This window comes from Garra rufa, chromosome 1 (assembly GCF_049309525.1).
Source record: "Garra rufa chromosome 1, GarRuf1.0, whole genome shotgun sequence".
Taxonomy (NCBI): Eukaryota; Metazoa; Chordata; class Actinopteri; order Cypriniformes; family Cyprinidae; genus Garra; species Garra rufa.
This window is the reverse complement of record NC_133361.1, coordinates 25,011,261-25,022,745: the sequence shown is the minus strand read 5'-3', so window position 1 is coordinate 25,022,745 and position 11,485 is coordinate 25,011,261. Positions and strand designations below refer to the sequence as shown.

Genomic DNA, 11,485 nt, shown 5'->3' with positions numbered 1-11,485 from the left:
AACAGTTGAGTACATTTCTCCAAGGATTCTTTGATGAATGGAAAGATTTATTTATCAGAAATAAAAACTTTTTTGGGAAAGAAATTATAAAAATGAATACTTCTATTTATCAAGGATGCTTTAAATTGATCAAAAGATTTCTGTTTCAGATAAATGTTGTTCTTCCAAACTTTCTATTCATTGAAGAAACCTAAAAAAAAAAAAAAAATCTACTCAACTGCTTTCAACAAATGTTTTTTTGAGCAGTAAATCAGAATATTAGAATGATTTCTGAAGGATCATGTGACTGGATAAATGCTAAAAAATCAGCTTTGAAATCACAGGAATAAATTACATTTTATATATTAAATGTATTTTTATATTTTAAAAAGTTATTCTAAATGAAAATCTTTCAAAATTGTACTGTTTTTGCTGTACTTGGGCTCAAATAAATACAGGCTTGGTTAGCAGAACAGACTTCTTTAAAAAAACATGAAAAATCATACTGTTCAAAACCAGTAGTAGTAAATGAAAAATCATTTTTGGACACAGTTCATAGAATAAGCATTTCAAAATGGATGGCAGAGAACTACAGTATGACCTAATTTACATAAAAACAGGAAACACGATTTGATCCCAAAGAGAAAAAAAATATTTTAATCCTTGGAAAGACACATTTGCAATTGAACAGCCTGACGACAAAACACAGGCAGGAATTGCACTTGGAATTTTCTTAAAAAATAAAAATTAAAAAGCAGGCTTTTTCATCAATATATTTCTGTCATAGAAACAACTGCAAAACTGTACATCAAGCTTTTTACAAAGCATTTGGGACTTCCGTTTTAGAATGTTCTTTCACATTTTTACACATTCATCAGCCAGATCTGCTACATTGTGACCGCAAGAAAAACAAAACAAAACGAATATATCAGTCTTAAGACATGTCGGGAGAAATCGCCATTGGCTTAGTAAACTCAAGTCCAACTTCGGTTGTCGTTGCGGGGTGTTTTAAGAGGACGGGTCGCGTCTCGGGCGATGCCGGGACAGCAGGTTTCTGCATCGGTATTGCAGTCTATACGGATCTAATCTTGCTCTGTCTGCAGACACAAACAGAGACAGACAGCTGCTCGCGGGGTCACAGTTCCTCACGACGGGGCGGACCGTGTGGTTTCCTGGAAAGAATTCAGTCTGTTTCCAAATGACATGGGTTGGTCCCTTGCTGCAGTGCGTCCTGATACACCCTAAGGAAGTCCTTGTACCGTGGAGCGCAGCTGAGCCAGGCCTCTCCGAATCGCACAGTCCCAGTGAACAGGAACTCGCCCTCGCCTGGTTTAACCCCACACTGACTGGGCATCTTTACAAAGCCTGTCCAGCGCTTGGCCCGACCGCCTCCTGACACAAACACTTGTGTCTTCTGTCTGTAAAGGCGACTCAAGGACACTGTGACAGAGGTCTGGTCGTCCGCCTCCGCCACGCCAAGAATACTGCCCCGTGCCACTGCAGAGGGGAAAAAATAAAACTATGTTATAAAAACATGGTTGGTTTTTTCTTTCATACTGTTTGCATTATGGGATGTGGCTGGTCAAACAATTCTCACAGACCGTGTATGGGATTTTAACGTATAGCATAATGGGACACCAGTAAGAATTTTCTCTTAACATAATTTGGTAGCACTTTATTTTAAGGATCCTTACTCCTACCCCAAACATAACAACTAACTTACTATTAATAATCTGCAAATTCAGTTTGAGGCAAAAATCGTAGTTACCCTCATTTCGTTCCAAACCTTTGTTCATCTTCAAAACACAAAGACAGCAATAGAACTACTACCTTTCTGGACCTTAAACGTGATAGTACTGTTGCTGTCTATGGAGGGTCAGAAAGCTCTTGGGTTTTATCAAAAATATCTTGATTTGTATTCTGAAGATGAACAAAGGTCTTATGGGTTTGGAACGACGTGAGGTAATGAGTAATTAATGACAGAAGTCCATTTCATATTATGATTCATTTCTGATCCTAATACAAAACACAAACTAGATCTTTAAAAACATGTTCCCAAAAGAACCAAGCCCCTTCAAGAAATCAATAGGAATTTAAAAAAAACTTACAAGGATTTTAAAACTTTCTTCATCTTCGAGTTTGGATACACTACATCATTTCTAAAATAGCTAATTTTCAGTGACATACTGTTGGAAGCCCGTTTCTGCCACTAAAAAAAAAAAAAGGTAGTTGCAACTTTATCTCACAATTCTGGCTTTTTTTTGCAATTCTGACTTTTTTTCTCAGAATTGAGACATGAACTTGCAATTGTGAGTTATAAAATCCAATTTTGAGGGGAAAAAAATATGTGATATGTTCTCAGAATTGGGAGTTAAACTTGTAATTCTGAGAAATAGTCACAATTCTGACTTTTTTTCCCCCTCAGAATTGCATGATATAAACTCACGATTGCAAGAAATAAAGTCAGAATTGCAAGATTAAAACTTTTTTCTCGCAATTGTGAGATTTAAACTCGTAATTGCAGTTATAAAGTCCAATTTTGAGAGAAAAAAAAGACTAATATGTTCTTAGAATTGCAAGTTCATATCTCAGAATTCTGACTTAACTCGCAGTTGCCTGTTATAGAGTCAGAATTGTGAGAAAAAAAAATACAATTGCGAGGAGTATACATAATTCAATTCTAACTTAATTTAAGTTTATATCTCACAATTCTGAGGGGAAAAAAGTTATCAATTATTAGAAAAAAAAATTCAATTGCAAGATGTGAGAAAAAAGTATTATGAGATCCAGTCACAATTACCCTTTTTTATTTTTTAAGTGGCAGAAATGAGATAGATATTGATATTGGAGTGCTGATATGATGCAGATATATTTATATGAGTAAGATGTGTAAATTAACTTTGATGTTGTCTTAAGAAAGCCTAGTCCAATCCGAAATACTTGCATTTAAGATAGATGGATAGATTTAAAGTTGATTTTGAATAGACTTGGCTCATTTGAACATTTCGTCAATAGATTTTTTTTTTTGTTGCAGTCTTGATCATCTTAGGAAAACCACAAGTCTGATCATTTTAAATTTAACAAATCTCTAGAACAGGCATTTCTTATTTCGCTGCCCTACTTCTCGCATTTTTTAACCAAACACAAAAAAAGTGTTCTGTGTAAATGTTTATTCTCAAAACACTGAATGATAGATTAAATAGTATACCAGAATTATTTCGCAAGCCAACATAATTGACATGAAATGAATGCTTATTTTACACAATGTTTACTCAACATAAGGGCCATATACTGGCCTGTTAACAGGCTGGTGTGTCAGTATTCCATTTATCAGTCTATAAAAGATCCAAATCCTGCAGTAAATTCACTATATTCTTTGAAGAATCTTATTTTGATACAGCGTTCCTGGAACTCAAACAGTTGCCTGGTTTGAAGGATAATTTCAAACTGGTTCCAAACTAAAATTGAAATTCAACTGCTAATTTAATTGGATTATTATCAAAACCATGTAACATTTCTTTAAAGACGTGACTTGTCTTACCAAAGTCACTGGTGCAAGCAGCCAGGAGGACCTCTGCATCTGTACAGGGTTGGCAGGGTGCTGTGAAGAGATACAGAACAACAAAATCAGACCAAACAGCCAACACTTAACGGTAAAGCAACAGTACAAACACTCCCATGTGCATAATGTAGCATGTTGATCCTAGAAATCTTTCTAACAAAAAACAGCACACTGATCTATGTACACCCGCCACGTGGACTTTCAAAGACATAATTAATTTCTGCTACAGATGGTTATTTATTGAGCGTGCAGAAGCCAACTTTATCGTCACGGCTTGTCGGCTTCTAACCAAACAAGAGATGAGGGGCGGCCTGCGAGAAAAGACTCCTCATTAAAAAAAAAAAAAAGAAAAGAAAAAGAAAAACATCTGTATTTGGTGGAGAGGAGGGAAACATCTCGACCCTTCCCCCTCAACAAAAACACTGACGAACACACAGCGCGTCCTCACACCCCAACGCAAATGAGATCCAGCTGAGAAGAACTCCTACAAGGAGCAGAGACTGCAAGGGCTAGTAACTCTGGGTCCACATGTGCCAGAGTCGAACACTTTGTACTATTTTACAACCCATAGCGACACATGACAAGAGACAAACACTCCTTTGCTTTCAGGTGGCCGCAGAGTCCTGTGACTGCTGTAAGGCAATCAGTGTAACCTAAACACTGGCAGCACCGTGTCGGCTTTGATCAGCGTGTTTCTCTATCCAAATAAATCAGGCCACAGTCTCGTGGCTCCGGGGTCATTACAGCCCCCACGTGCAGATATAATCCAGCACGTTTGTCTGGAGGGTCTCAACCCCCTCAGGCTTGGAGGAAAGTGAAAGGCTGAGCGAGTGACTGGTTGATTCAGGTGGCTGGGTGGAGGGCTTTATGGGTATTTTACGCATTTATGGGTTGCGTGTCTGTGGGGCAGTGCAGGTGTGTCTGACAGCCAAAGGTTCAGCTGTCTATTAGTGCAGGTGGAGTAAGGGCTTCAAAATGTTTTCCAAAACTATAACTACATTTTTCCTAAATTGAGTGGTGGTTGGACATTCAAAATGTGTTGGGGACAAGGAATTGCAGTGTGGTTGCTAAGGCATTTTAGATATTCTATTTGGAAGGATATTGTGGTCCGTAGCTGTAAAATACAACAAAATTGTTGTAAATTGAGTGTCGGATGGTGCCTGACACCCAGTCTACACTGGAAGCAATACACAAATGTGACCCTGGATGACAAAACCAGCCATAAAGGTCTTTTTTTTTTTTTGAAAGTTCGATTTATACATCATCTGAAAGCTGAATAAGTTTCCATTGATGTATGGTTTGTTAGGACAAAACGTGACTATTTTAAAATCAAAATACTGAGAAAAATCGCCTTTAAAGTTGCCCAAATGAAGTTCTTAATGCATATTACTAATAAAAAATTAAGTTTTGATATATTAATGGTAGAAAACTTACAAAATATCTTCATGAAACATGTTTACTTAATATCCTAATGATTTTTGGCATAAAAGAACAAACAATAATGCTGACCCATAGAATGTATTTTCGACTACTGCTAAAATATACCCATGCTACTTACACTTTTGTGGTCCAGGGTCACAAATAAAATTGACAAACAAGTGTCCATAAAAAACAAAAAAACAAAAACAAAACAAAAAAACAGTAATAGTGAAATTTTAAAATAGCTGTTATCTATTTGAATACATCTTAAAATGTAATTTATTCCTGTGAATTTTCAGCGTCATTACGCCAGTCTTCAGTGTCACATGATCTTTCAGAAATCATTCTAAAATGCTGATTTGCTTAAAAATAACTCAATGTTGAAAACAGCTGTGCTGCTTAATATTTCTGCGGAAACGGTAATACATTTTAAGATGTGCTTATTACAGTGTAATTACACATGAATACTGAGTAATATTAATTAACAAATGCATCATTTACTGTTATTACTATAGTAAACATGTAAATGTGTAACAAGGACACTGTAAAAGTGTTTCCCATTTTTTTTCCTTAGAACAGAAGGTTTGAAAGAGTTTAAAGTTCATTCTTCGAATATGTATAAAGCATATATTAAAATATTTAAAAAAAAATCTTTTGTAACATTATTAATAGTCTTAACCATCACTCCTTGCTAAATGTATTAATTTATTTTATAGGCAACCCCAGTTATTAAGACTTGTATGGCTTAATACGCAAATGTGTCTCTTACTGAAATATGTAGCTGAAAACCCATTATTTAAAAAATCCACATTGTTTTATACATATTTTGGACTATGGGGGGCACCATCATTTCGATGATGTAAAATGGCTGCACTCAGTGAGCTCCTGGCGCTACCTGTTGCTATTTTTACCGAAACACAACTCTGAAAAATAAAATATTGATACGAATCCACATTGTGTGGCTTTAGGTTGTAAATTTTTCCAGTCGAAGGGCAACAAGAGAAGCAATGCAAGTCTTCACTGCTTTCCTAGTAATTAGAAGAGGAGAAAAGAATGGGAAGATGCCTGTGGACAAAAAAAAAAAAACTTCCTAAAGACCTGCGTCTTTGTTCTCTCCACTTTAGCCCTGATGCCTTTGAGGCTTTTAGTAGACCATAGCCACTGAAAGAGCTTACATGATGCAGAGTTTCTCAGTGCAGGTTTTACTTGATATCCGGGGGCGTTTAGACTCCCTGTGGGGCAAAAAACGATGGTAAGGCATTTGGTTTAAGCCTACGCTTATATCCATTGTCGCCTGTTCTGTTGCAGTGAAAAATAGCAACAGGTAGCACCAGTAGCTCACTGAGTGCAACCTTTTCACTTAATCGTAATAATGGTGCAAAATATGTGTAAACAATAGGGCTGGGTATTGTGACCAATTTGGCAATTCGATTCGATTCTTATTTTTATGGTTTCGATTCGATTTGATTTCGATTCGATTCGATTCGATATCGATTAGCTATCAATATTTCATTTAAAATGTTAGTTTTGCAGACATGTGATCCATATTTTGATATAAATGTTGGTAACTGAAACTCTCCTACTTAAGTTTATTACTGAAATACACATCTACATTAATAATGGAGTGCACACAGTTGTTTATTTTAAACAACTTTTATTTTAAAATGAACACTGTAACAAGAAGTCATAAATATGTGCATCCATTGTACACCATGTAAACAAACTGCAAAATGCATATTACTGTAAAAAAAAATAAAAAGACTGTAAATGTGCAACAGTAAAATCTATTAACAACTTCAAACATGTTTAGGAAATAAAACTTTTTTCTAAATTCAAAACACTCAAAACAGGCCCATCATAAAGCCTTTGTCTGCTTATACAAAACATTCTAACTGTCCATAAAACTAACAGTTCTTAACTACAGCCTAATCATTTTTCTGCAAAAGAAGCAGCTGATCAACATGTTCTGATCTGATCTAAGGCAGCTCCTTTGCGCTGTGATTAGATCACCAGCGGTTGAGAAAACTCTCTAAGCAGGAACACTAGTGACACCTTCAGGACGAGAGGTGAATATTCATATCCTCTTACGTGAAGCACGTGCATTAAGAATCGATTCGGGGATTTCCCGAATCGATATCGTTGCGTTCAACTGAAGATCGATTAAAATCGGAGAATCGATATTTTTTACCCAGCCCTAGTAAACAATGTGGATTTTCAATACCGTAAATCTTTCATGGGTTTTTCTACTGCATGTTAAGAAAAGAACAAGTCGTAGAAAGTAAGAAACAAGTCATACAAGTCTTACTACCCTGGGTTGATATATATTAGTCATGTCATTGACCCACATAAAACTAAATCACTCCCATTATACAAGTAAATACATGAATAAAAGAATGAATAATAGCAATCGAGATTTACTTTCACCATAGTTTGGCCACTACAATGGAAAGTGGGCAAAAATAACTGATCTGTATCAAAAGTCTGATCTGCTAAACCTGACACTTCACATTTAAGCACAGTAAAGGTCATGTCAGCTGAGGAGACTGCGGGCAAGGACAGCGGACCAGAGGTCTGCCGGGTTGCAACACAAGAAACGTCGCACCACCAACGGGGCCAGAGGTCATCCAGGACTCAGCTTCGCAACAGCTGGCAAACGCCAAAGCTTCAAAGCGGGTGACCATACAGAACACTAGGCCTGATGTGAAGCGTTAACTGCCGCCAGCGATCAAATCCTGAATGCTAAAGCCACGCTTTAAGTGCAGATGGGTTTGTGGCGGATCACATGCAAAAGTTGAAACGGAACCGCAGGAATGGGCTGGCATCTGAGTCAGCAGCCCTCGCTGCCCCGAATTAATGCATCGCTGCTGGGTTCACAACCACTTCACACGCTGGCGGGGCAAAAGGGGGAAGATAGTGTCCCCACTACATCTGGTCCCTCTGCATTCCATGCTAATGGAGAAAAGATTCATATGCCACTTCGCCTGCGTCCCAACCACTTCAGAGAGGCGGAACGAAAAGTAATGAAGGAAAAAGTGAGGGAGGGGAAGCCAGAGAGACAGGGGAAAAGAGGAAGAGGAAGGGAGTAGAAAAGATGGAGATAATATGTCCTCCCAACAGCTGGTCTAAGACACATTCCACAGTGATGGAAAGCAACTCAATTCCAGCACAGCAGGTCAACATTCATGAGGTGAACGCGAAAAAAAACAAAACCTCGGAAAAGGGAAAACAGGTCACTTTACAGATCTGCCCGCTCGGATCGCTGAAATCACAAACGGCAAACACATAAGCTCTCAGGAGGACATTGACATTAAACCATGTGTTAATGCCACACTCTCAAAACTGCTGTTTATCAGAGCCAGATTTACATGGCAGTTACGAATTCATACCCCCCCCTAAGGGGGGAAACACACTAAACAATAGTTTTGCTTTGTTTGGGAGAGGAAAAACAGACTTGTTATATGATGTATCTACATTGCTTTGGGCCATTCAGCTCTTCGGTTTTGGCAGGTGCTCTGCTTGAAATTTAATTTCTGAAACGGGGCTGTGTGTTTAACATGCTTTGCCGGTGTTAATCGCAATGGGGTGCTTGTGACGTCCCATTGAGAGAGTTACGCCACACGTCCTGAAAAACACAGTCGGTATTTATCACGGAAAACAAGGTTCAAATCAGTATCGCTTTCCAGAGCAAATACGAGCACAGATTCACCATCTTAGCCTCACAGAGGGGAGGATGTTTCCTGAGGTAAAGATATCATCTGTTGCTGGGCATGAAAACACTGGCTTCGGATCACATACTTTTTAAAATAAACAAACCCTCGGTATTGCGTGCATTAATAACAGTGTACCCAAAACCCCCGGAGTCACAGAAATCAAATAAAGCTTTTTGCTGAAAGAAGCAATTATTGTTGGAATTCAATAGAAAGCTTGAAAACTTTTGAAAAATAAGAGATAAATACTTTTATTTAGCAAGGATGGATTAAATCTATCAAAAGTGACAGTAAAGACATTTTTAATGTTATAAAACATTTATATTTCAAAAAAACGCATTAATAATCAAAGAATCCAGAAAAAAATGTATAATTGTTTTCAGCACTAATGATAATAAAAATGTTTCTTGAGCAGTAAATCAGCCTATTAGAATGATTTCTGAAAATTCATGTGACACTGAAGACTGGAGTAATGGCATTTTAAAGTATATTAAAACAGAAACGTATTTTAAATAGTAATAATATTTCACAATATTACCGTTTTACCATATTTTTGATCAATTAAATGCAGCCTTGGTGAGCTTTTTCCAAAAATATTAAATAATCCAGGAAACAATTGAATTTTTAGTTTATGCTTTCAGATAATTTTCTGTTTTACATATTTCCAAACACTACTCTACTCCTTAAATCTGACTAAAAACATCTACTTTTCTGTTTCAGGAAATACATCACATGAAAGAAAACTGCTTGTCAAAAGAGTCTTTAAAGATCAAGAGAACCTCATACCAGATAATGACTGTGGATCTGCTCCTGGTCTGTGGTTGACCAGCTCGTACTGGAAGGCTGTGATTTTTCGGCTGATGTCCCTTTGAGGCACTGCCTCGATGAAGAGCGCCCCATCCTGGATGCTGAAACAGTGCACTCTCCCCTCTGCCTGATCCTCCTCACGGAGGAGCAATCGCAGTTTGCCCAGCCGGTCCAGGTAGATGTGGGTCCCGCTGGACTCCTTAGAGGGTTTGATGCAGACGGACAGAGAAGACGCCGCTGGGGACAGCATGTTTGGCCGCAGGTTGACGATGATGGCCCCTGTGGGGTAAAGCCACTCCAGGTAGCCTTGGGCGCAGCGGAGATACACCTGTTCCACATCCCGAGTGTGTCCCTCATGGGTCAGCCCACTACAAGAAAGCAGAAAAGAGATATAAACTCAGTTCCAGAACTTGTGCTACTTTATAAGGAAGAATTCTGACTGAAACTGAACCTCAAAAGTAAGTAAACCGAAACACTCAACGTGGGCAGCAACCCACGAATAACAAACCTCATGAGACTCAAACTCACAACTGATTCCAATGTGTGACCCTGGACCACAAAACCAGTCATAAGTGTTATTTTCTTTTTAATTAATGTATGGTTTGTTATAATAGGACAATATTTGGTCGAGATACAACTATTTGAAAATCTGGAATCTGAGGGTGCAAAAAAAAAAACCTTTAAAGTTGTCCAAATGAAGTACTTAGCAACGCATATTACTAACTAAAAATTAAGTTTTGATATATTTACGATAGGAAATTTACAAAATGTCTTCATGGAACATGATCTATACTTAATATCCTAATGATTTTTGGCATAAAAGAAAAATCAATAATTTTGACCCATACAATGCATTTTTGGTTACTGCTACAAATGTACCCGTGCTACTTAAGACTGTTTTTTTGGTCCAGGGTCACATATAATGTTATTTCATCATGAAGTTAACAATGCAACATTCTAATAAGCACAAAAAAAATAAACAACACACAAATATTGCATAAAACAGTGGACAAATGTTATATTTTACAATAAGGTTTAATTTGTCAACATTAGTTTACTACAATTAATATGCAATAAAAATGAACATTATACATCAAAAAATAAGATTTATTTATCTTAGTCAATGTTAATTTCAACACTGACCAATATATTTTTAGAATTACCTTAAGGTTTTACTTGTGAACATTAATGCACTGTAAACTTACATGAACAATTATTTTTTTGTTAACTAGCATTGGAAATCCATTAACTAATATCAACAAATGAGACCTTATTGTTAAGTGTTAACCCCAAATTAATTATAGAAAATGACATGCATAAAATTGCATTATATATGGTGATATGCACTCATTTATGACAATATATATTCAAAAATATTATTAAAAAAAAAAAAAAATCGGTCTTAGATTTTATAATAAATATGAACACGGTACAGGTGACTGATATAGTTTTTTCATGGCTGATGCCAATATTATAGACAGCAAGGCAGCCAAAGGCTGATATAAAGGCAATAAATATGACCAAAGCACTTAATTTAATAGATATAACAATAAATAAATTGTAAATTATAGAAAGTAAATAACACATGCAGTTTCCTTATATAAGGATGTATTACATAATATTTACTAAAATGACTCAAAATAAATAATCTTAAAATGAATAAAATGGAAAAAATCTGTAAAATAAACAGTTTTATAAATATAAAGTTCTCCATTCCGTTCTCAAAAATACAATATTGTTTTATTTCTTTTAAGGTCGCCAAATTAAAATTCACCCTACTTTCTAAACATATCACTTTTATTGTGACAGTTTTATACTTCAAAAATCAAGTTTTCCATTCTGTTCTCAAAAATAAAACATTTTTTTATTTCTTATGAGGTCATGGAATTAAAATTCACCCTACTTCCTAAATATATTATTTTTTATTGTGACAGTTTTATACTTCAAAAATCAAGTTCTCCATTTTGTTTTCAAATATATATATATATAATATATATATATATATATATAT

The 11,485-nt window shown here is 36.3% G+C and overlaps 1 protein-coding gene across 1 annotated transcript in view; it reads right to left on the bottom strand.

The window, feature by feature from the left end:
• Positions 1-608: 608 nt before the first annotated feature.
• Positions 609-11,485, bottom strand: part of metrnla (meteorin like, glial cell differentiation regulator a) — a 14,330-nt gene continuing 3,453 nt past the window's right edge. Inside the window, exons 2-4 of the mRNA XM_073849314.1 lie at positions 9,454-9,842; positions 3,521-3,580; positions 609-1,476 (exon numbers count right to left, since the gene is read on the bottom strand). Of these exons, the coding sequence (XP_073705415.1) occupies positions 1,163-1,476; positions 3,521-3,580; positions 9,454-9,842 (763 nt within the window). The 3' untranslated portion in view covers positions 609-1,162. The remainder of the gene's footprint in view (positions 1,477-3,520; positions 3,581-9,453; positions 9,843-11,485) is intronic.